Source organism: Haemorhous mexicanus, chromosome 2, assembly GCF_027477595.1.
Source record: "Haemorhous mexicanus isolate bHaeMex1 chromosome 2, bHaeMex1.pri, whole genome shotgun sequence".
Taxonomy (NCBI): Eukaryota; Metazoa; Chordata; class Aves; order Passeriformes; family Fringillidae; genus Haemorhous; species Haemorhous mexicanus.
The window spans coordinates 5,543,916-5,569,601 of record NC_082342.1 but is presented as its reverse complement, the minus strand read 5'-3'; the positions used below and the strand labels follow the sequence as shown (position 1 = coordinate 5,569,601).

General features: G+C 40.9%; 1 protein-coding gene across 2 annotated transcripts; it reads right to left on the bottom strand.

Annotated features, from left to right (window-relative positions):
- Window positions 1–6,244: 6,244 nt before the first annotated feature.
- LOC132341181 (cell surface glycoprotein CD200 receptor 1-B-like) lies at window positions 6,245–23,916 on the bottom strand. Of its 2 annotated transcripts, XM_059872541.1 has the most exons (8): window positions 23,477–23,916; window positions 22,806–22,914; window positions 17,574–17,655; window positions 16,536–16,844; window positions 15,451–15,699; window positions 14,323–14,418; window positions 13,500–13,546; window positions 6,245–12,265 (listed from the first exon to the last, which is right to left on the bottom strand). In XM_059872541.1, the coding sequence occupies exons 3-8, from the start codon at window positions 17,632–17,634 to the stop codon at window positions 12,131–12,133; spliced, it is 897 nt and encodes a 298-aa protein (XP_059728524.1). In that variant the 5' UTR covers window positions 17,635–17,655; window positions 22,806–22,914; window positions 23,477–23,916; the 3' UTR covers window positions 6,245–12,130. The 2 variants fall into 2 exon arrangements, with proteins under 2 accessions (XP_059728524.1, XP_059728532.1); XM_059872549.1 differs by lacking the exons at window positions 22,806–22,914; window positions 23,477–23,916 and adding an exon at window positions 19,738–22,772.
- Between the last annotated feature and the right edge of the window lie 1,770 nt (window positions 23,917–25,686).

Here is a 25,686-nt window from a genome sequence, read left to right as displayed (position 1 = left end):
CTACATGCAGAATTACTGCCCACAAATTCGTGGGTTTTTCCATTTGCACATTTCCAAGTGTATCAAAAGAGCAAGGTCAAGCACCTGGACTTTTTTTCAAGTACAGAAATACAGATATTACCTTGTCCCAAAAAGGTTAAAAAACACTTCCCAAGCAAATGGGGATTAAAAAAAAAAAAAAAAAGAAAAAGAAAATGGCAATAAACCAGACATTCATCTAAATGACAGCACTATCAGCCAGTAGTTTGTTCTGTCAGGTAGCTGTTTTGTCTAGATGTTGCAGGAGAGCTCCTTCCTGCCAAGCTGCTTCTGCCTGAAGTTCATCAAATCCAAAGGTATCAGTCAGCACCATTTGTGGACAGTCTTGATAGTTATGGGAGGTCAATGTGATGTGCCGTTCCCTTGCTGATCAACTCGTCTCCTTTTCAAAGTTGTTAAAAAGCCCAAGCTGTAGCCATCTAGGCACAAAACTCAAGTAGGACAAGATGAATTCATTAAGTATCTTATTTTCTATTTTAATACCATCAACAAAAAAAAAATAAAAAGCTACCAAAAACCAGAAAAAGAAAATACCATTTCATTCTACACTTCCATTTCACTGATGGATGTGTTCTCTACTGTCATTTTCAACATCAGAGATTAACAGTTGCAAAGATGTTTGTAAAAGTGAGACCAAGGTTTGAGTTGGCAGCAGAGGTTGTCTCTCTTACCCAGTAAGGTGCACATGTTATTGGTGTTCTCACTTCCCATCTTCACAGAGGGCACAACAAATTGATAGAGATATTTAAACAATCCAGCCTTAAGTAAGAAGCCTCAGAGTGGCTTTGGGTTTTTCTGCCTCTCTTGTATTTAACGCAATCCCCTTGCTTTACTGTCTGAGCTCTCCATTGTCTTTTATAGTAATTAAACGAATGCATCTCCAAGAGAAACAAGAAAGTTTCCTTTCTTCTGTGTCCTCAGTTAGACACAAAAAATCGTACCAGAGAGAGAGACAGAGAAGGAGAAACTATTGCCCAAGATCACAAAACAAAACAGCTACAAAGAACTAAACCCAGTTCTCCTCACCTGCTACAACATGATTTGATTCTCTACTTAGGCTTCATTATGTCATTTTTAAGTCTGTAAAATGTTAAAGGAAACAAGCAAGGGACCTTCTTTAACATAAAAGTGCAGGGTCTAGAGTAGAGATTTAATTAAAGAATATAAAAATTTATTATTTTTGGCTAGTCTCCTTATTGTTAAGCTTCACTGTTTGAAGTCATAGCTGGGGCTTCAAAAATCGTACAACTGAGGTTTGCGTAATTTGCCATTAACAGCTGTGGTGTCAGATCCACTGGGTTGTCAGTCATTTTAAAATCCAGGAACACAGAGTTACCAAACACCAAAAGTGGGACTCAAACAAGGGGGATTTTAAGGTAAAACAAAGCAAAAAACATCAGAGACACTGTGAGTAATCAGTGAAAACAAACAAGGCCATAGTCAGCTTATGTTTTCAGAGATAGTGGAAAGTGAAAAATTACTTCACATGAGGAAATTTTGCATCAAGCCAGTAGGAAAAATGTTAAGCAGGTTTCTGTGGAAGGCCACCATCAAATGTTCACTCTGTCCATTCAACATCACACTAAGATGGCTCCTCAGGCTGCCACTTGGTAGCCTGAGGAAGGGTGTGATCTTCCAAACATCAAGCAGATGTCAACCTCTTACCATATCCAGTAGTTTTCTGATCCAGATTCAGCCACTACAGGATTTGAGGAGGGGCACACCCTCCTTAGGCAAGTGGTGATTTTTGGTGTGTCTATTTATCCCCCCACACATCCAAAGAATGGACACAAAAAACGTAAGGGAGTCATACTGAATGTCTGCCTTGCATCAACACAGATTCATTTCCATCTCTGCCCAAACAGCTGCTGAATCCTCTGATGTGAAGCCATCACACATCAAATTAGTGATGAGACTGATAATTAAAATTTCCTAACACTTTGCAGTGAAAGACTTCATTTGTACCTTTTCTCAAGGCTTTTCACTGCTCAGACTGAGCCCCTTCTTCCTCAAACCGGTGCCTCATATCACAGGAGCGTCTGGGCTAACATAGAATCCTGGCCCAGCCCACCTTGCCAGGTACCAAAAGCAAACTTGGACCAAAATGCTCCACTCATTACAGAAAAACTCCAAATGTTTTTGTGAAGCAGCTCTTACCCCCACACACCCTTTTCATACCTACAGGGCACTGGCTTTCCATGACTCCAAACACCAACACCTCAAGGTCCTCTGGCTCTCCCAAAGTACAGGGATGCAATGAGAGCTTTAGGGCTCAGAGCTGCTCTCACCACAGCTTTTTTTGTCCAAAACCTAGCAAGCTCCCTGCTTAGCAATTAAAGGTATTTTGCAAGACCAGCTGTGCAATTGCACAGGTGTTAGCAATTCCCTGAGATTCTTGATCCTTAGGACAGGCCTTTTTGCAGGGCAATCATCTTTCCCCATCCTTTCAGGGTTTCCCCGTGTTCCTAATATCCATTTTAATTGAATTTTCCCTTATTTCCAGAGCTGGCTGGGCTGATGTTTCCTTTGGTTTAGGAGAGAAGTCCCCAACATCTCTACATGTTTAACATAAAGGAACTCCCAGCTTCATTTAAAATGAAATCTTGAGCTTTTTTGGTCTGTTCTTCACCATTTAGTTCTCCCTAGTTATGCATGATTTTCCCTTTTTAAACTGGGATCACATACCCATGTTCCTGATCACATCAACTAAATCAACCTCACTTGCTCACTCAAGAGTTTTTCTACATATCCTCTAAGTTATTAATGTTTAGTCTCAGAAACAAAATTTTAAGTCATATCAGTCCCTGGTTCATTGACTGTGGAGTTAAATAGATCTTCTGTTGTCACTCCCATGGCATATGATTGCTAATGGTTTTCAGTCTGGATGACTAAGAAAATTTCCTGTGACACAAATCTCTGGAGTATTTCACTCTCTAAAAGCATTCAGTAATTCTTTATTTGCATCCGAATTCAACTCCCCAGTCTATCCCAGGAGGGCTTCCTTTGACATCTTTTCCTGGAATAATTCTGATGGAAACTAATCTACGTTATCCACATTTCCCTTTTTTTTCTTAACATCTTTTAAATATGTTTCTACTCCTCCAATACCTTTAAAATCATTATTCTATCATTTCTGTACAGCCCATTTCTAACATGATTGCTCCTGTCATGTAATAATCCCTGTGTCTCTTCCACCTCAATGTAATTGATTAAGTTGACAAGGATATTCAGTTTCCTGCTCCAACAACACCTGCAATAAACACTTGCATGGTGTGAACACCATATCTGTTGTCTCCTGGCCATACTTTCTAGGCATATCAAAGTAAATACTTTGATACTGCCCACTTAACTACAGTTGGCAGCAGTTTTACTCCCTTTTCCCCTTCTCCTTGTATTATAAAAATACCTCTAAGGACTTCACTACTTTTCCAAACAATTTTATTCATTTCTTTATTTCGATTTCTTTTCATAAGCCTTGTTAAGTATGATTCCAGGAAGCTGTGTCTTCAGCATTATTCACCCTCACATGGGGGCTGCCCCTTTTCATGGCTTTTCCTTCCAACCACACTCCTTGCACTGACTGCAGTGATCTGGAGGAACTTTTCTGTCCTTCCTTCCTACCAAATTTCACCTAAACCAAGTCTTTGTTGAATATCACTTCACACGGTAATTTTTTTTATTCTCTTTGGGCACTGACAGTTTTTTTAAACAGGGAAAAATCCACTGTTGATCCTTCCTATGACCTTCAGAATCTTTTTCAACCTCAACACCCTGTCCTAGTCCTTCCTTAGGGATGTGGTTCATGAGTCTTCCATTCACCAGTGAAAACATGACCAATTTTTCCGTAGCAGGGTTGTTTACACTCCTGGATGTGCCCTTTTGGGGGCAGGTGGGAATCTTTGAGGTCCTCTCCCCACTATCCTTCTTCCTGACTCTTGCCTCTCTTTTGGAGTGAGGTGCTTTGCTCCTCTTCTTTGCCACCACATTTCTTTTGCTACTTGTTGATTGTTTTCTTCAGCTTCACCACAGTAATGCCTCCTCCTCTCAGCATTTAACCACCAAGAAGTGGGTTTCAATCACCAGCAAAAATATTTTTTCACAGAACATAGTTAAATTTGTGGAACTCATTGCTGGATGTTATCTTACAGATGTAAAACATTAAAAAGGTTAAAAGACATTGAAATAATTATGAAGGGCAGGTTTATCAGTGGCTGCTACGAGATTATTCAAACACAACCTCCATCTCACAAAGTCCTAAATCCCTGACTGTAAGAAGCTGAGCAAAGTTTTCAAAGGGTCAGATAGCCGTGGTTTCCTATGGTCTTTTCTCTTCTGGCCATTCTGAACCATCTTGTAAAATATTTCACAAAGTTAAAACAGTCTCAAGCCATCTCCAGAACGTTTCTCTGAGCTGCTGAAAAAGAGATGTGTTTCTCAATGTCTGGGCTTATTTCACAGCCAGCTCCTCATTCAAATCATAAAATCATGGAAAGATTTGGGTTGGAAGGGAACCCCAAAGTTCATCTGGTTCCGGCCCCCCCTGTCATGGGCAGGGCATAAGACACCACAGAGACATTCAGGTACTGATTCAGACCCAATTCCATCGAAATCTACCAGGCTGAGCTCTCCATCAATGGCACTAAAACTGGAAGGGCAGAAGAATTGCCTGCCCATCAGACAGTGTCTGTATCAAAAATGTTTGCTGAGGGTGAACTCCAGATATGGGACTGCCTTTGACATTACATCTAGTAGATGTATGCCAAGAATTTGGCTTTTTACACATTTTTTTGTCACGCACATACCCTCCTTTTTTTTTTTTTACAGATATGCTAATTCTCCATTGGCACTTAAGCACAATGACCTTTCAAATGCAAGCTGTTGTGCAATAACAGTAGAAATTCTATGCCAGTTTTTATATATATATGTAACCACTGAATAAAGGAAATGGGACTAATGCATTTGCAAATCATTGTGCAGATTTCTCTTTAAGCATTCTTTGTGCTATTTCAGCATTTGTGAAGAAAACATGAGGCTTAGCCAGCAATAATGCCTGCATGAAGCCATATCTGCTATGTTTTCTTGCCAAGCAGTCCAGTTTTAGCAGGTCAAGAATCAGTCCCCAATGCTTTTTGCTAGACTGAGAATCAGAGGAACACACTCAATAGCTGGTCTCATCCTTTCCACACACATCCTTTGAGTGATCAAAAAAGATCTTCAATTCATGAACACTGCAAATTGGTATTTTTCAGTGCCTTCTTGGAGCTGATGCTGAAGTTATTTCTTGCATACAAACAGATTAAAAAGAAAAATCACACTGCAGGAAGGGCTTGTTTAACAAAAGCTAAGTTTATCTCATCAGCTGCGTAGCTCAGCAGGAGTGATTTGACAGAGCACAGCATGAGCTGGGGGATTTTATTTTGGGCTAGCTCTGGTCTGATCCTATGAGCTGAACACCCATGAGCAGCTGGAGAGCTTTAGGTGAAGCCCAGGGGTGCTGCAGAAAAGATGCAGCGTTTGCTGTGTGCTGCAAGGCTGCTGGACAATACCAACCCCGCACAGTGAGCACGGGAGCACCAGGAGCTTCTTTTCAAAAGCACATTTCTGACCCAGGCTAGCACTGTGTGAATGCATCTGCCAGCAGATGACTGCAGAGAACAGCAGCTGCAGGAGAGTCCCAAGGACAGAACGTGATCCAGCCTCTCCATACCAGAGCTCAAATCTCTTTTTGCTCATTTGACAGGCCCTATTTGAAATGTGTTTTTCTAAGAATGTGCTATAGAGGGATGATGACAGCTGCAAGCTGAGAGCTAAAGAATGTTTTGTGTTTAGCAAAACATTTCCTCTGTGCCTTAGCATCTTCTATGTGTTTCTTATTCTCTCCTTTATAGCCTACCCCAAGCTATCTCCTACATCAAAATTAGGTCCAATTAATATAATCAGTTCAAAACTGCTGCAGGTTGTATAATGCAGGCTGTACTGACCAACAGGAATTACATTTTTTTTCTGCCTTACACCAGACTGATACCAAGACAAGAGAAAGGCTTAAAATACTCACAGGAGAGGGAAAAAAAATTCCATTAGTCTAAGATGCACTTTACAGTCACTGTCAAGATGGCATTTCCATTTGTGTATCAGAAATTCAGATTCTTTCTAAAAGAGGGAAATGATATGCAAACAATATTCTAATAGAAGACAAAGACTGGGATTTTGAGTGCACAGAAGAAAGATTTATTTCAGGTTGTGGTTTCCACAGCAACTTTTCATTTTAATCCCTCACATGTCTATCTGTCTTATAAGGTCTTTCACAACATTTATATATAAGGAGATGTTCTGTTGATTAAGAAATTAATTTCTCAGGGAAAAACCCATAACTTTTCCTGTGTATATTCACAGCTTCACACACGCACAGCAATGTACCTATGAATCAAGATGTTTGCATATAGATGTACATTTTTATTTTTGCTATCTATAGCAGCATGAAATTGGCAGCCACTGTTGATTACACAGGAATGACAATGATGAAGGATGTGATATTAAGTGTAGCTGGTAGATATTCAGACCTGGAGCAGGCAGTGCTCCTGAAGGTATCAGAGCTTTGCAGGCACTAACTTGCCTGATTAAGGAGGCAGCCCTAACAATACACTGACTGGTAGTGTTGGATACCAATCTTCCTGATTTGAATATTTCAAGCAAGTTGCACAAAAAGACGAGCAGCCAGACCAGAGCTTTTCAGTAGTTGGCTCATTTATCTGTTTACTCCACGCAACACTCCTCTCACACAAGATTCAGTGAGTTACAAGACATTCATGTACTAAGCACGTTGTTCTGCAGCATGTGGCCACATGTTTTACACAGAAGAGGGAGTTGTACTCTTCAGAGATCATAAATCTAGCACAGAAACGATTTCAGGGGGGCTGTCCATGGTTTCTTTTTCAGATGCACACATGGAAATCTAAAATACAAGCACAGCTAGATACAAACATTATGATATGACAATATAAACACTGTTGGACTGTGGCAGACGTGAGACAAAAATCAATCCCAAAAGCACTTAGCCTTGTTTGCTCAGCAGTACTTATTGACAGCTGAGAGAATAGAATGAGTGGAAACGAAATTTTCAGAGCTCAGTACACAGTGATGAGATTAAAGTCAGAAGACCTAGAAAGGAACCATTGGCATAAAAATGCCTTAATAACGTAGAATGCGATGTTTACAGCATCCTCTTTCCTATTATAGCTCTGCTGGTGACTAAGCCTTGCCTGGTGCATTGACCTTGGCTGGCTGCCACCTGACAGTGCCCAGCCAGACACTCTCTCACTGCCCCTCCTCAGCAGTAACAAGGGGGAGAAAATATGATGGAAAAGTTCATGGGTCAAGGTAAGAACAGGGAGATCACTGGTTAGTGTAATGGGCAAAGCAGACTTGATTTGGGGAAGTTGATTTCTTTTATTAGCAATTAATAACAGAGTAGGATAATCACAAATAAACAAAATTGAAAACACCTTTGCTCTCACTCCCTCTTCTTCACAGATTTACCACATATTCCCCAGCCCCAGGAGTGCAGCAGGGTGGGGAATGGGGTTTGGGGGTCAGTTCATACCTCTTCACCTCCACCACTCCTCCTTCACACAGTTCTTCTGTTCCAGCAAGTTCCTTACCATGGGATAGTCCTTCACAGACTGCACCAGTGTGATTTCTGCCAGAAAACCCATTCCTGCACGGATCCCTTTCCAGGGTCACAGCTCCTGCCAGAAGTGTACTCCAGGATGGGATCCCCATGAGCTGCAGGTGGAAATCTACTGCTCCATGGACCCCCATGGGCTGCTGGGGCACAGCTGCCTCACCATGGTCTCACCATGGGCTGCAGGGGAATCCCAGCTTTGGTACCTGGAGCACCTCCTGCCCTCCTTCTCCACTGACCTTGGTGTTTACAGGGCTGTTCCTCTCACATTTTTCTCACTCCTCTTCCTCATGGGTGCTGCAGAGTGTATTAAATATTCAGAAAAGTTTCTTCACTGAGAAGCTGGTCAGGCATTGTAACAGGCTGCCCAGGGAAGTGGTGAAGTCACCGTCTCTGGATGTGTTCAAAAACATGTAAATCTGTCACAGAGGAGCACAGTTTAGTTGTGACCGTGATAGTGCTGAGTTAATGGTTGGACTTGATGATCTCAGAAGATATTTGCAACCTTAACAATTCCGTGATTCTGTTAGACAGATGCCAGCCAAGAGCAAATAAAATGCTGCATATAATGCATTTGGATTTGGTAAGTGAGCTTAGATTCACAGAAGTCTAAGAACAGATGTTTCTCAATGAAGAGTGATTGATTTCCTACTATGCAATGGGGGGGGGGGGGGGGGGGGGGAAATGAAGGAGACCTGGAGTAAGCATATCTCTATGGAGAAGTTCAGTGAAAAGCACTAAAAAATTCCAAAACAAGTCACTATTGGAAACCTCTTGTTACACACATACAAAAGGCATCAAAAGAATGAAGAATAAAATTGTATTTGACGCCAGAAATAGAAAGAAATAAAACTAGGTAATAAAATACTTGGAGAACATAAAAATCAAGAAACTGAGAAAACTAGTGCATGAAAAGATTGGGGAGGAAAAACAGAAAAGTAGGTATTTGCTTGTAGTTACTTGTTCAAACTACAGCAGGACAGAGAAGTGATAGGAAATGTGGAAAAAGTCCCACTTGGTTAATTCCTGGGCTCTTCACTGTCTTGAGCATATGACAGGTGTATACAGACTGTGGACACAAAATCAAGGAGCTGACAAGTTATCATTAACAGCAAAGACTTCACAAAGTCAGAAAGAGCAGGTCACAAAGACATCACAGGTGTTACAGTTACTAGAGGAGAACCAAGGAAAGTATTATTTTCTCATCAGAGAGGAAAAGTTGTGACAAATTGATGCCAGGAAGGTTAGACAAAACTTATAGCTGCAACTTCAAACTTAGGAAAATCGAGCTCTTCACTGAACTGGCAAATGCCCTTTGGACATCTGCTCTATTTCCAAAGTCTGTAGGAAAACTGTTTACCTTCTTCATTTCAATCCTGGTGTCGAAATTTGTGATTTTAAACAAATATTGTTCATAATCTGAACAATCACATTCCAATTTATGAGACTCTAAATAATGCTTTGTCACCATTTTTTCCATATTCAGTGAAGAGAAAGAGGCATCACAACACCTGCTATTTCCAGAAGACAAATTGTTCACAGATTAATCAGAAAGCAGACATCATCATTATTACAAAGAGTGTCCTATGAACAATGTGAGTGAAAATCCACACAATAAACAGGAGCATTTTCATCTATAATCACATCTGGTGCTAAAAAGCTCAAGTGACATTCGGTCAACTGTGCATTTGTCTAAACAGTCAATCTGAAACAGCAGTGTCACGCTCCCAGGCTTTTTTAAAAATTTTTTTCTTGTGACAATGTGCAAATAGTTCACTCCAATTCCCATAACTTTTTAGTAGCTCTCTCACAATGATTATTCAACAAACAGTCAGCATTTTCCCACACATTTTGGCAGTCTAAAATACCTGTCTTGATTCAATTTTCTTTCAGTGCAAATAAAAAGAGTATAGGGTCACCAAGAATGTACTCATAATTAAGAGGGGGGAAAATCATGATAAATATACTCATGAAAACGTTTCAAGTTGCTTATTTTTGAGACCAAGTTGTTAAAAGACACCAAACACACATTTTGAGTTGTTCTTTGGGTTACACCAAGCTGCCTATCCCATACAAAAGCAGCATAATGGAAAATATTTAAGTGATTTATTTCTCATTCTCAAATACTCAACAGATCAGCTCATCAGCCCAGAAGCATGGCAACATGGCTCTGGTCATGGCAGGCAGAGAGGAAGCCACCAAAGCCCACACCAGGAGCTCCACATATAACAAAACCCTGCCTTTTACCAGTCGTAACCAACAGTAAAAGTAGCTATAAAAGCTTTATTGATGTCTCAGCCTTTCTTACAACCACTCCCATAGCCACATGATTCTCTTTGGCCTGATAACTTTTATTAATCATACACAACAAGCCTAAAAAGCATAAGGGCTAATTTTATTCCAGGATAGCCCATGTCATTGCCAGAGCACCTCATTTCAGCACTAAGTCTGCTCAGACTTTCTATGTTAACAAAAGTGGTGACACATTGCAGGTGACTGGGCCAATTCAACCAAATGCAAATTAAAGGTGAAAATAAAGATATGAGTGTGAAAACCATAGTTTTCAGCCAGGACAGATCATCACAGATAGCTTCTGAGAGCTTTCTCCCCACACACCATCACCTCCCTGTCTAGGTTCTATCTTTTCTGTCTCTATTAGATTTCACCCTTCAACATCTTACTTGGGGCAAAGGGATTAAGGAAAAATTACATTACACCCTAATGACCACAGCACACATGCACTGTGATTCCCAGAAGCAGGCTGCTCCACAGCCTCTCTTAATTTAAACAGCCCTGTCATCCTTCTGTGTGGCTGCAATGATCCAGCTTCTGAAAAAGGCACAGATTGCTGTAGCTGTCCACAAAACCAATCCATGCTCATTTACCACACTGAGTAAACACCAGTCCAGGAACCCAGGTTTAGACCTGACTGGGCAGTTCCTTAAGCAACAAGAGATCTTCCTTCTATTTCAAGAAGCTTCAAGTCACAAATGACCCCTTGACAGCACCTTGGACTAAGGCACTGCTGTGGATTTCACTAGAGCTACAAAACACTTTTCCTATCTAGCATCTTTTCAAACCTATTTGCACTACTTCCAAGCTGTCACTTATTTCTCCCAAAGGTTTCATACATGAAAAGGGCCTCTCCCTTCCTACAGAAGGCATGCTGATGCTGCACACAGCTCTGAGAGCAACCCATCACTGACATTCAACACCACAGGAAAGGCTTTGCTTGTCCACCAAGCCTGGAAACCAGCATGGCCTCTGTAGGTCCTTTTCCTTAAGGCAGAGAGTCATTCTTCATGTCTTTCTGACTAAAATGAAAGGCTGGAGTGATGTCAGCAGACATCCACGTCTATTTAGAAGTGATAAAGTGCAATTTAAAAGGCACTGGGAGATGCTCATGGCTAAGAACACTTAGCAGAGGTGACCCTGAAGAAACACGCAGGAAAAGGCTCTTCAAAACACACATTTCAGTTACTGCTGCATTAGTGTTTGGAAGCTCTGACAGACCTGACCAATGAAAACTGAAATTAACAACCACTCTGTGGAGGTTTTTTTATCTTGGGGACATAAGATGAGAAGAAATAAATGGTGTGGTTAGGGTTGTCTTTTTTTCCTTTGTTTTAAACAAGCACACCACCTGCACTTTATACAACTTTACACTTCTGTTCTCAGTAAAACCATGATGTGCTCTCAGCTTCTCAGAAACTGGTCAAAAAACATTTTCCCTAATAACCACAAAAATCCTTCTGGTAAATATTTACATATTTACATTAAGAGTGTCCAAAATTGTCCATTGCTGTTTCTTATTTCCATATCCAGTATAATATCAAATTGGTTTTATTTTCCATCAATTATCAATGCAAACAGAAAAATTAATTGAAAAAGAAATATGTTAAAAATACAAAGATGTCAAATACGAGATCATCTGTCATTGCAACCAGAAAACAAAACAAAACAACCAAAAAACCCTAAAACTCTCTTATTTCTGTTAGATGTACTGCTTTGACCTTCTGTGTTTTGAGGCCTCCCATGTCGCTTTCTAGTTTCTGACACAGAACTTTACAGAGAATCCAGTTGTCAAAATTGAGAGAAAAGTGCTACATTTTCACAAGCAGTCTTTTACTCAGGCACAGAAATATGTCCATTATTGTTTTGAGGAAAGGCAGCCCATACATCAGAGTCCATTTTCTAACAAAATTAAGCTATTTCCCAAATTCAATCTTTAAAATTTCCAACTTTCTCTAGAGATGTACTGATACTTCGAGAAAGAGAAAAGAACTTACTGAAACAGGCCTTTCTGCCCCACCATAGTCAGGTCAGGAAAGTTTTTTGGGGGGTAAGGTCTGAGGCTTGAGAGTTGGAGGACAAGTTTGAGTAGCTGAGTATCATTAGTAGCTGAGCTGGCTACTTGTGCCTACACCCTGATAAGAATACATAAATAGATCTTGGGTTGTAATTCACATAGGTGCTCTCTGGAAAGTCAGGAGGCTTGCCTGCTGCTCTTGGTGCATGTGAAGGTGGGACCTTCCAGGCTCTAGTCTGCAACAGGAGGAAAAACATGTACCATTGTATTACATTGTAGAATTTTGTGGGACTGTCATTCCTATAGATCCCAAACTAAAAGCAAAGAGCCGAAGAGACCTGGTAGGTAACGTTACTGTTGCAAAAGAAATGTGAAGTGATTTCTCTGAGCTCTCTGAGCAAAAGGGTAGAGCACAGAGGGTGAAACATGAACTAGCAGACAGATGCAAGAACAGCCTTCACAAAGCCTCAATAAGAGAGCCTCTGAATTTTTTTTTCTTAATATTGTTTTTTTCTTAATATTGTCTTTTCAAAAACAAATTTTGAAATGTTGGTATCTACAGCAAAATAGATTAAATGAATAATGCTAGCTTCTCTGAAAACAAAACAGACAGACCACAAACAATCCAATTTAGGCACCTAAAATCATTGGAAGTCTTTGATCTCTGCAACTCCCCCTCTCATCAATGAAATTGTCCTGAATGCCACACAAGAGCATATCAGGAAATGAATCATTCTAACTTCAGAGCACTCTGACTGGTTTGCAACCAACAGGGCACACAACCACTAATTAAATCATGAGCAGAAAACAAAATAGGAAGTAATTGGTCTTTCCATGTGCATTAAGTGAGGCAGAAGCCCTGAGGAAAAGCAGCACATTTTCATTTTGTTAAATATATATCACAACACAAAGGAATTAGAGAGTGAGTAAAAGTTGTGGTGGCAGATTTATCCCTGGTGTTTCCTGGCTTACAAGTATATGAACTGCCACATAAAAATAAAAGTTTCATAGCTGTGTTTGTCTCCAATACAGTGACACAAAGTGGACCTTTTTCCCCTCATTGTAAAAGGCATGTCTAGTTCCACCCAAGCTTTAATCAGGCAGACTTCTGCCATTAAGAATACACATGCTTAAATAAAACGTCTGAGTAAAGTACTCTGTGAAGCAGAAATATGAAAATATTACATTTTGGGAGAGTTAAAATTCTGTATTTTAAATGCGACTTATAGACAGGAAAAGCACCACACCACTCTCTATCTAGTGCTTAAACAATTGCTCAAATACCCTGATTATACATGAAGATAGGGCCATCCAAACAACATTCTCACAGATGATGTGTTCCCCATTCTCCCCTCCAAGTGCTCACAGAGATGTATGGGAGTAGGTCAGAGTAGACACATTAGAAATCCAAGTTTTAGTGAAGAAAACACAAAAACCTGCAAAGCACACACACACACAAAGCCCACTTACTGTAAAGTGTTCTGCTGGGCCCTGTGCCCGTTTACGTAACCAGCAAGCTGAAAGTAGGATGTCAGGAAGTTAGAATGGTTTGATGGTGCAGGGTACACAGCTGTTATAGCTGGGGCTCTCCTCTTGCTGCCCCCAGCTCTTGAAAGACTTTCTTCAAAATACAGTTACCCTCACATGGTAAGTTGGGGTTTTTTTTAATCCTGCTATTGACCACGCTCTTATTTTATTTCTCCCTTCATTGAAACTTTTGGTCATGCTAGGTGCCCGGGTTTCTACTGGGGTAGAGTTGATTTTCTTAGTAGCTGTTTTTTGCATTTAGTATGAGAAATTAAACAAATCAGCTATCTAATATGCCCAATGCACAATTATCTGAAAGATATCAATGTACATTTGGCCTATTATTACACTTGCTCAATGGAAAATTTATCACTGCTCATGGAAACAAAGATAGTTTGTGTTTAGTCACTAGTTTATGAACTGCCATTCTTAAGTATAGAATTCTGTGCTAGTAAATGCAGAACAAACAAAATAATTCTAAAATCTCAAAGCCTGCCCTATTCTCAGAGAGAACTCTTTTCATCCTGAATGAATCTCTGCCATGTCTGTAATGCATTAATATCACAATACCTATAACTCTTTGAAAACTCCAGACATATTTAAATTGCTACCCCTTGTTTCATTATGACTTCTCCGAAAGGACAGTATATGACCATTTTCCTCAACCCTCGCCTCCCACCTCAGTCTCAGCAATAAAGTGCATGTCCTTGTACCTGCACATAGTCAGCAATGGGATTATAATATATTTCAGATTCAAAGGACTCACCTCTGCACCCGAAAATCAAGCATAAAGTCAGACCAGTGACAGCAACGACACCTGCAGCTGCTCCTGTCAGGATGTAGAGAAGCCTATAGGAGGTGTCTGAGCAATGAGAAAAGAGAGTAAGTTACAGAGCTAGATGTCAGTATCCATGAACTTGTGACATAACTGCCTACCTTATCTGGAAGAAAAAGCTAATCCTCTGCTTCCAAAAAAAGCAGAGAGAAACAGATGAGATGTCTGGATGCCAACCAGCCATAAGAAGCTGCCTCACACTCACAGTCATTTGTGTGCACAAACACATTTTCATTTTCAACGCATTTACATTCTCATTTTCTTCAAGTACTGCTAGCCCTTTACAACTGAGCAGCCATCCCTGCAAAATGCTGTTATTAATGACTGGTTTATGTTGATTTCTGTTCTTCCTGCCTCTACTAGCAGAGATACTTTGGTGATATGAGCACATCTTTAGCTATTCTTACAAATCCTACTGTGATAGACTTCCAACAGGTCCAGCACAGCCACAGAAGCTGAATTTTAGCCTTTACTGCCTTTGGAACACTTGCAAGTCACAGACAGACATGCTTCAAGGAAATTTTCTCCAGACCATCACTAATGTGGAAAAGCTGGACCAAACATTGTGGGGAAGATGCTTTTAGATTATTTCTCATTTCTTGCTATCCTCCTCTGATCTGAGTGGCAAGAAATTACTTTCTCTCAAGTCTCTTTTTGCCTTTGACAGTAATTGGTGAATGATCTCTCCCTGTCTTCACCTTGACCCATGAGCTGGCCATTGTATTTTTCTCCCTGTCTTGTTGAAGAGGAGGGAGCAATAGAGCAGCTTGGAGAGCACCTGGCAGCCAGCCAAGGTGAACCCACTGAAAGCAGAATAAGGAATTCTTGTAAAACAGAACAGGAATTGAAAGAAAAGCACACTGAAAGCTTCTCCATACAGAGCCACAAAACATTTGGTTTCAAAATCATTAATTTATCTCTCAACATGCACTAAGACTTTACCTTATAACCACTCTAACCTAGCTCCAGAGCCCTGGCATTTAGTGGGAACAGCTGCACAGAACAGCAGAGAGGAGCCCAAGACATGATGAAAAGCAATCACAATATAACATTATTTACATTTCAGGTCCATGACCAGAGTCTGGTTCAGGGCTGCGTGGGTGACCAGGCAGGTGACAGAGGGAAATGAGCTGTTGGCCCAGCCAAAGTAGCTCACTCTGGTCACTGTTCCATTGGGGTGACGGAATTCTTCCTCAGAGCTGTGACTGCTTGCAGGGATCCAGGAGATGTCAGCAGCTGGCTTTCCTGCAGATGCCTGGCACACAGCCACCCTGCTCTTGTCATGGGTCAGAGTCACTGTAGGAGGCACTGCAGAAGAAATTTTTAAAAGCCACAACCATTATTTCTGTTCATATTTTTTATTTCTATTTCATTTTTAGTATAAAATCGCCAACTGAGAAACTGATAACCATGTGGTATTTTTTAGACTGCATGACCAATTAGCGAGATTTTAAAATAATTTGAAATATTAGCACATCTTAAAGGAAAAACAATACATCAAAAGGTCCAAGGTGGACACCTCAAAAACTACCTGGCTGCATCTAAAGTACTGCTTCCTCCTGTTTGCCAAAAGGTGATGACAGATTAACAGGAGATGGGATGACAGAGAGGCGTGGATTCAATAAAGATTTACATCTTGACTGATGAAAAGGCAGATTGCTGAAGCTTCAGTTACAATATTTAGGAGTTTGGATATGTAGAATCAAAAATCTCATAGCAGGGAAATAAAAGAGGAATTGGGCAAAATTGTTCTGCTTGAAGTCCAACAACTCATATTCTGCATTTGGCAAAATAGGGAAAGGCTCACACAATACCTAAACATTTATCAGAAAGGCACAATTCTGCAGGGAAGAACAAAAAATACTCCAAAACCCAAATCCAAAACAAATTAACAACAAAAAAATAGCAGCAATTACAGAGTTGCAAAATTAATTTCTTATAATTTTTAGTTATATTGAGATGGCTTAACTAACATAGACAGAACAAAAAATCTTCCCCTTTTTTTTATGGAAACCTAGATATAATTTACCTGACTATATGAAAAAGGTGATTTGATGTATTCATTATGCTTCCTAATATTCTTTTGTTCCTGCCTATGTTGCGAATAGACTAATTTCATTTTTATTTTAGTGATGCAGTCTTACCTATCACAGTCAGAGAAGAGAGAAAATCAAAATTCCCTTCACTGTTGGCAAATTCACAGGTGTAAATTCCCTCATCCCCGAGGTCCACAGGGTAAATACGAAGCGCAGGGTCACTGCCAGGTGAATATTTCCATGTGATCCTCTCACTGCAGTTCAGCCTGCTTGTCTCATTGTGATCCCTTCTATAGGATAAGAAGCAGCAACTTCTGCAATTTCTCTTCCACGTCACCAGCAGCGAAGGCACCTTGAAAGTGTTGGGGCAATGCAGCACAGCTTCACGGCCAGCCTCTACACTCACCCTGTTGTGAGCTGCATAAGATGAAAAAAAGACATTAAAAATATGCTACAGCCATTGTAAAAGCACAGGAAACTCTTGCCTTCATCACCCTTAAAAACATACTTCCTGACTGTACTGGCAGCCTCGGGCCACATATTAGTATTCAGCTTCCAGATCCACCTTCCTGAAGTTTGGAAGTGCAGTGGAGATGGTGCCTTTTTGTTGTGGACGGTGATGCTGCAAGTCCTCCACTTTTATTTTAGATAACAAAAATCATTTTAATATAGACTTTGAAAAATTGATGGGAAGAGCAAAATTCATTCTTTAAGGGAAAGGAAACTACTTTTAAAAATTCATTGCGTTCCTGAATTAGGTGTCTTGCTTCAAGTGCCAGTAAAACTCGGTATAGCTGTGGAACACACACCTGTGGCATGATCAAACCAGCATCAATTGGAGCAGAAGTTTAGTAAGAAACATGTGGATCCCTTTTATTCCAGAAATCAAAGCTCTCCTGCCATTGTCCCAGCTATTCAGGTGTGTCTTTAGATGACCAGTTTTGGATTCCTGTCAGATTTATCATTCTGTGATACTCTGCAAGGCACTCGATTATTTTGCCAGCCAAGGTGACATTACTATTTCCATTCCCACAGAACAATAGGCAAAATTTGCTCTGGTGTGCTATGAACTTTCAATGTCCTGACAAGTTGGAAATGCAGAGTACCAAACAGTGCTACGTGTAGTTTTGAATCTTTCTCACTTACCTTCAACCAGATTGATTGGCAAGAAAAGGAGCACAGCCAGAACTGCCCATTTCTGGGCCATCTTTAGCAGAAGGAAACAGCACTGCAGAAAATGAAGGCAACGAAAATGGCATGTAGTCACAAATGGTTGTGCTCATCCCTTCAAAGAGAACATGTAGTAAAACCCATTTCCTTTGAAAGCAGGAGTTCTAAACAAGACCCCATGTCAAGTGCCACTCTTACAGCAAAGAAAGTAAAGCAAAAACAGGGTTGAAAATTTAAAAAAAATTAAAAAATAAAGACAAAAAAACAAACCAAACAATAACAACAACAACAACAAAAACCACAACAACAAACAAAAACCCAAGCAAGCTACTGTTTACAAACAGATTTTTAAAATCCTCAATCTCTGGCACCACTCAGAATCTAGACTTCATCAACTATTTGGCAAAGAAATTATTCCTAGCTTTTGCATGCTTTTAATTTCTTGAAGAGTAACTCCCCTTTTGGAGCAGAACAAAAAGAGCAGCCCTCCTATTGCAAGGGATCAAAACCATATGAGTTTGTTTCTTGTTTTCATAGGCAGGGTGAAATAAAGAGGCATCTAGTAACTGCTGCTATTCTTCAACTATCTAAACCTTTTAATAAACCATGTCTTATAAATGCTGCCATTTCTATCTCTTTAATAATTTACTTTCTGAGCCAGGCACCCACAGCTAGAGATGATTGGGAAATTGTGCTCCCATCCCATGGGAAATACTGACACGATGATGTTTTCATTCCCAAGTCAAAGATTTCATTTTAAATGTGAAACAAACCACGAGAGGATGCCTGGTGTGTAGGGGAGAGAAGCCACAACACTGCCACACGTGTGGCACAGGAAGAACAAAAGCTGCCACAGGCACAAGCCAAATGCAGGACATGGCATTTTCCTTGACACAGGGTGATGCAAGTGCGTGTTCAAGTCACTGAATCACAGAATGGTTTGGGTTGGGAGGGACCTTAAACATATTCCAGTTCCAAACCCCTGCCATGGGCACTTACACCAGACCAGGTTGCTCAGAGTTCCATCCAACCTGACCCTGAACACTTCCAGGGACGGGGCATCCACAGCTTCTCTGGGCAATCTATTCCAGCGCCTCATCACCCTCAACAGAATTGTTTTCCTCAAAGAATTGTTTTGCTCACAACTCTAACAAAGAATTGTCATGCACCTGGATGAAAATCTTTCATTACCACCTGGTAAAAATGCCAATGCAACCGCATTGATCTATATTCTGCTACTAATGTGTAACAAGCAATGTAATTTTTGCATTAAAAACATCTCAAATTTCACTTTCATTCACATCAAATCTTTGCCATAAAGGAAATATTTTGTTTTGTTTCATATTATTCAGTGCTGTCAGAAGTTTTGGGATTTTTTTTCATTGCAATTTGGATACATTATGCATGCAAAAGTTGCCTTCAATCAAAACAGTTTGAATCTTTAAAAACTGATTTTTTTAACAAAAAAAAAATTAAAATACACATTTTGACCAGACTTATGTACTGAACTTGACCCAATTTGCAAAGAATTTCTCAGCCTCTTTCAAAAGGAAAATAAAAGAAAAAACAAGAAACCTTCCACAATTTCTATCAGCAAATTCAGTATTCACCAATTTTGATGGGTGCATAAATATTCATAACAGAATATTGTCATATTGCAACTTGTCCCAGAGAAGTATCTTTTTTTTTTTTTTAAATGCATTGAAATCTCATATATGCGGTTTATTTGCTCAAAAGAACAGGCATTAATGATTAAAAGTGGGACCTTACAGAAAGGAGAGAGTATATGACTCTGTTTAAATATTCATGGGTGAAACGCAGAATTTAATCTCCAATTTTTAAAATTCACAGCCCTTGAACAGTTGTGCCTCTGAGCGAGAAGGAACTCTCAAAATCCATAAAGGAACAACCAAGCAGAGATGAATCAAACCCATTTAAAAGTAGCAAATGAATATTTGGTGGCTCGCCTTGTGTTATTGCCTTTGATGGAATTAAAATGCCTCAACAGCTGCATTAAAATAAATTAAATTTTTTACTCAGCCTCGGTGGTGGTGGCTGGCACAAGACCGCACTATATGCGTGCCACTCTTCCTGCTCGGATTCATCCCAAGGAGAGCTGAGGCTGGGGAAATCCACTCACTTTACAGGCTCAAGAGGATCCCTCCTCACCCCAGAGCCTGGGAGAGGAGCAGCAGCAGTTCCAGCGTGCTCTGGGGCTCCGATTCTCCTCTTGAAGGGAGACTTCAGCACTCGCAGCCGCTCCCACGGGGATCCCAGTGCTGAGGGATGATTCTGAGGCAGCTCCTGCACACCAGGGAACTGCAGGGATGTACCTGGAGCTCCCCTCCCTCTCTGTCCCCACCACAGGCCCAGATGGTTCCTACTTTGTAGTTATATCTCAGTTTAGGAGATTGCCTCCCTGTGTTCAGCTGTATGGTTCATTAGTTTCCTTTTGTTGCTTCTGAGACCTTAACATGCAGCTGATTTTTCTTACAGAGAGATAAAGCCTCCACCCCCCTCCCCCCATCAAATGAGATGAGTCAAAAAACCCTCTGGTGGTACACTGCCCTGAAGAGGATGTGGCAGAGTTAAATTGAGAGAAACAAACTGCTTTGTGACATGGCAAACAAGTCACAACCTTAGCTGTCTGTTGTTAAACATCACACATCAGTGACAAGCCTTGAGCTATGCAAAGCACCAACTTAAAATCAGGCAAGTACATGCAATGTCCAACATGATTTAAATATTTGCTAACACAACTTGAAAAAGGAAAAGGTCAGGTATCCATCAGCCCATCAATTGTCACCACAAGCATTTAAAGGATAACCAGTCTGTCACTGAGCCATTCCTGTGTTTACCTCAGCAAAATATGGTTCTGTTTTTAAGTGAAAGCACATTTTAAAGGGTACAAAAGACTCTGTCTTAGAAAGCTCTCTGTTCTGTGTAAGATGTGTGTCTTTGGGAAAGGAAGGGCTGCAAGGGATGGCAAGAAGAGAAAGCAGTGGCACACATCTGTATCAACTCTCTTATAAGGATAAGGTAACTGCTCTGCAAATCAAAGCTGCATTATTTAAAATCCAAACCCACAATTTTGGCAGTCAGAGCAGCAGCAGTGTCTTCTATGCAGTATTTGATGTTTCTACCTCATCACTAAGACCACACAGCACCCAACTCAAAAGCCTGCAGCTTTTCTGAAGTGAGAGATGCTGGTTATGCTGTATTTACAACATCTCCAGGTCAGGCTCTTCTGCTCCCATTTCTCCCTACCAATGGTCCTCTGCTGGGAATTCCTCAAGTCCCTCCACTGAGAAGAAAGCAACAAAATATAGCAAGACTTAGAATGCCCTGGGTGGAAGACAAAACATATCAAAAGGGGAAGCAGGTAGATACTCCCACCCAAAGCTGAAACTGAAAAGCTCTAGGGGGAGAGGAAAGGCTGTGTTCTTTCTCTGTTCTCAGCCATATGTGGCTGGCCCCTGACAATGCTGCTGGGTCATGGACCTCTGCCTTGACTTCAGAGCCTCCTGGTATTTTTATTCTCTTAAAGATATCCTGACCCTGAAAACTGCCCTCTGTATTCCTGTACTAGCACAGCAGAACACTGTTAGCCCTGTCAGGGACTGATGGATCAGAACCTCCATGGTGCATTTTCTTCTCAGACTCCCTGTTTGTCTCACAGGTGCTGGCATCAGTTGAAGCCAGAGATGATTTGAAATTTAGTCGATCCAGCTTGTGAGCTCATTTCATTCAGTTCCAAATGACAAAGCTTTCTCTGCAAAATGGGAAATAGAGGGTGGATGGCTTTCTTAAAGAGATAACTAGCCTAATAGAATGAGCTCTCAAAACAATCACAAGCAAGTTATACAAAACAACTGTAAAATTACAGTGTTTAGGTAAATATACCTAAAGGTAAACAGTTTTGAAATTTCCTTCACAGCAAGACAGAGATTTGTGCCATCTATTGAATTCACCAAGATAGCAGTATTTAGAGTAATACCAACACTATAAAGTGTGGATTTTTCTCCAGGGGAAAAAAATTTTGTCATACAAAGTAGCTGTAATTCCAGAAAGCAGTTGGGCATCTCCCCTCTTCTCAGATATATTTACCTTTTTATCACTAGCTCATCTGGAAAATAGTTTAGTCCCATGAAGTCATTGCACAAGCCAAGGCATATTCCTCACATCTGTAGCTGCCTTGTAGCCAGTCCCTCAGGGAGTAATCCAGTGTTGGGAAGGGGCAGTAGGAGCAAAGGATGAATGAGAACACCACCACCCCTAGTAGCTCATTCTCTTCCTTCCAGAAAGAGAGAAGACATTTGCTTTACATTTTCCATTTTATGCAGAAAAAAAAAAAAAAAAACAGTTATTGTACCTAACACCTTGACTTTCCCAGGTATAAACCATCTGTGGCTCTCACCAATGTCAGCAAACAGATGGGGGGAAAGCCTTCCTGATAATGAAGCCTGTAAAACCTGATACTTCCTTGTTAAAATATCCAGAGGCAATTATATCACAATTTGCAGAGATCAAGGAAATGTATTTCTTTTTTAACTGTAGCTGATTGCACTGGGCCAGCAGGGCCATGCTCAGCAACTTCTGCTCCTGGCCCTAGAGAATCCCTTTATCACTTGTAGGTCTTCAACCTCAGGAGCTTCTTGCTCAATCCCAGTACTGCAGCAGACAAATCTACCTACCACACATATGTTCATCATCTTAACTGCTTTAACTCCTGCCCCTTGTGGGCCTACTGCTTCTTGCTGCTGATTTCCCAGAAAAAGAAACCTGGGAATTAGCAACCCACACGTCTAATTACTGCTTTCAGGGCTGTGGATAGCCAGAGGAAAAGTCTTCCATACAAGTATTCAGAGATGAACAGAGAGGAGATGGTTATAGCTTGATGTTTAACTCCTTTAGTAAGCATCAGGATGTAGCTCAGTCTCCCCAGATGAAGGTTTTCTCCTCATCTTTCAGTCAGAGGTACTGGCCTCCCACTCCACAGGCAAATAAGATGGAATTGCACCACACATCCCAAACTGCACAAAAAGAAGCCAAAAACCTCAAGTAATTCCTGCTTAAAAAAACCCAGAAATAGCAAAAGACCTGGTGTAGAGCAGAAATAAAACCCCAGGTAGTCCTTCCTCACCTGTCAGTCAGTCCTATCTGCAGCGTCACTAACCATGGTTTAGGCAGTGCTAAGCAGGGACTTACCTGACCTCTCTCCTTCAGCTCCTCACTGCTCCTTCCCCTTCACACTTCAGAGAACATCATTTTCTCTGGAATCTACAGCTTCCCCATTCCACAGACAGCTGTGAAGATCCTGCAAGAAGCCCCAAGAGCCCCCATCAGCTGGGAGACAGCTTCTCCAGCCTCAAGGAGCTGCATTCTCCACCCTCACTGGAGTCATCACTTAGAAGAAGATATGTATTTTATTTATTTATATATTTAAGGAAGGGAAAATATTTTCCGCTGTGTTTATAGAGCAGCTAGGTCAACACAAATGCGAAATACATATTGTCTTATATGGCGAAGGAGAAATAGTTTCCTTTCATTTTCCTTTCTGTGGGTTTTTTTTAAAGTGGAATAAACTGGTTGTGTCACAAAACGTACCTAAAATAGAAACCCACATCTACATTTGAAAAAACTGCACATCCCAGCTCTCAAATACTAAGTAAAGTCATGGCACCAGGGTCAGGATGCCATTTATCATTGCCAACACTCTTTTGATGTGGCACAATACACCAAGGGGGATGCTTGTCCTTTTTCCTTCCTCACCATGTAGGTTTCCTTGCTGTCACAGACTCCCTTTCTCAGAAGCCAGGTAGCTCTGTGTCAATGGTGTAGAAAAATTCTCCCTGGTGGTTTCCAGTGAAACTTCTCACCTCATTTCTTTTCTGGTTACCAGCACTCCTGGCAGATTTTCAGCTCCGTTTGAGGCAGGAGAGTGGAGTAGGTGGGAGGAGTCCTACACCATGTCCTTATTCAGGTTTCTTCTAAGCAAACTTCCCCCCATATTTGTAGTCCAGTGGTCTGCAGGTGAAAAACACAGTATAAGTTCAGGTCATCTCCCACAGATTTTAATGCTGTCATGGGACTGTGGGTGTTGCTGATAAAAGATCTTCATTTTCTCATCTTCCCAGAATGGCTTAAAGTACAGCCCAGAGAGGAAGCTCCTGAGGGCAGGGTGGCAGAGCTCCTTCAGGCTGAGAGAACATGCACATCATTGTCTCCTGATTCAATGTCCAAAGGCACTGTGTGAAAAGTTGAGGCGCAGCTCTATGACACAAATGAGAGAAAGGGAAGCAAGATGCAAAAAACCAACCAACATCTAGCAAACAGAATGCAGAAGTGTCAGACAGAGACTCAGGAAGCCTCTAGCTCCCCACCACAAGGACTCTGAATGCACTCATGCCACAGACCACAGCCTTTTTGTCACCCCTGCTCTCAGACCTGTATAGGCTATGTGCATACACAGGCTACAGCCATATGGCTGTGTCTGTGCACAGCTAAGGGCTCACTTAAAATACATGAAAAAACATGTCTCAATTTGCTAAAAGTGTCTGTGCTGTGTCATGTCTACATGTATTTCTACATACATGAATATTTTTAACAATCATTATATAGAGGTACAACTTTATGCACACACTTGGAGCTCAGAGGGCACTCACAGCCCTCTGACAGAGCAGGAAAAGTTAATTGGCTTGTTTGCAAAGTCTCCTCCACTAGGAATCCAAGTTTTGCACGTTGCTTTCACATGGTTTGTTGTCAAAGCTAGTTTATGTCTTTGTAATGAAAGTGTCTCTGGAAAAAGTGATTTTAAAAATGCATCCAAAGGGATAAACTAGAAGAAACTTTGAACTATACAGGCTTCCAACAAACCTCTTTGAAGAGGATGATCTTCTCCAAATAAGGTAATTCCTCATGTGAAGGAAGATGAGCTGTGGACAACTGGTGGCATTTTACATGGGGGATACCTGCAACTGAACAATGAAGGAAACAACCTCACTCAAACTCCAGATTCAGTAAGTCCAGCACCTCTGCTCCATCAGGGTTATGCACCTGTGCTGCAAAACTCCTCCAAAGTTGTTTTAATGCAGTAAACAAGGGCATAAGGAAGATATGGGGTGAGGGATCCTGGCTGAATGCATAACTGAACATTCATTTCAGTGAAAATCTATTTTCACTGAAAACAACTTTTGATCTGGAAGCTTTGGACTAACAGCCTATATTTCTTTATAGGCTCTAGAAACATGTACTGCACAAAGTACTCAAAATTGTCTTTGGCTTGTTTACACAGGGCAGTTCTCAAATGGATAAAGAACTGTCATTCTTTCCTGTGAAACAGGGAGATGGCATTGCCCTGGCATGGGACAAGAAACGGGAATAGAGATTTCTGAGCAGGTCCTGAAAGAAAACCCAGCTCTGGCTCTACCTTTGTCAAGGACAAGGAGAGGTCATACTGACTTGTGCAAGAGATTCCTATTTGGGAAAATTAGTGTTTTCTTACTACTGAAGGACACCCACAGAACACCTCCCCCACTTTCCTCAGGCTGCACTATGATTTAAAAATGCTCATTAAGCCTTGGCCTTGGTGAGCTGCATCTGGGCTGAGCTTATCAGAAACACTGTCTGTTCCCAGGAACTAGTTCTTTTGGTTTTTAACAAACAGCTTTGAAAATTTATTTTTCTTGCCCAAATAACAACCTGAGTTTAGGCCTAAGCCATTGGCCGAGTCCCAGCCTAAGTTTGGCAAGGCAGACCTCTCTGAACATTGGGAAGGCTTTCCTTATTCCTTTCTAGCCTTACATTTTCCTATCTTTACCCTTTTGCCTTCCCCAGCCTCAGTGTAGATCATTTGTGGTTAATTTTACTTTTAGATTGATTGATTTTACATTTCAGCATGATTTTTCTCTGTGCTTTAACCATCTAGTAAGCAGTAGAGTGAGCCTTGCCAATGCATTTTTCACTTTAATATTAAACCTGCTTTTGCCAATTCCTTTGATTCTTTGAGCCACCTAAAACACTCATTTTTGACAAAACATTAGCATTTTCTTGTTACTCACATCACAGAATTCCTAGTCTTGATTATGTG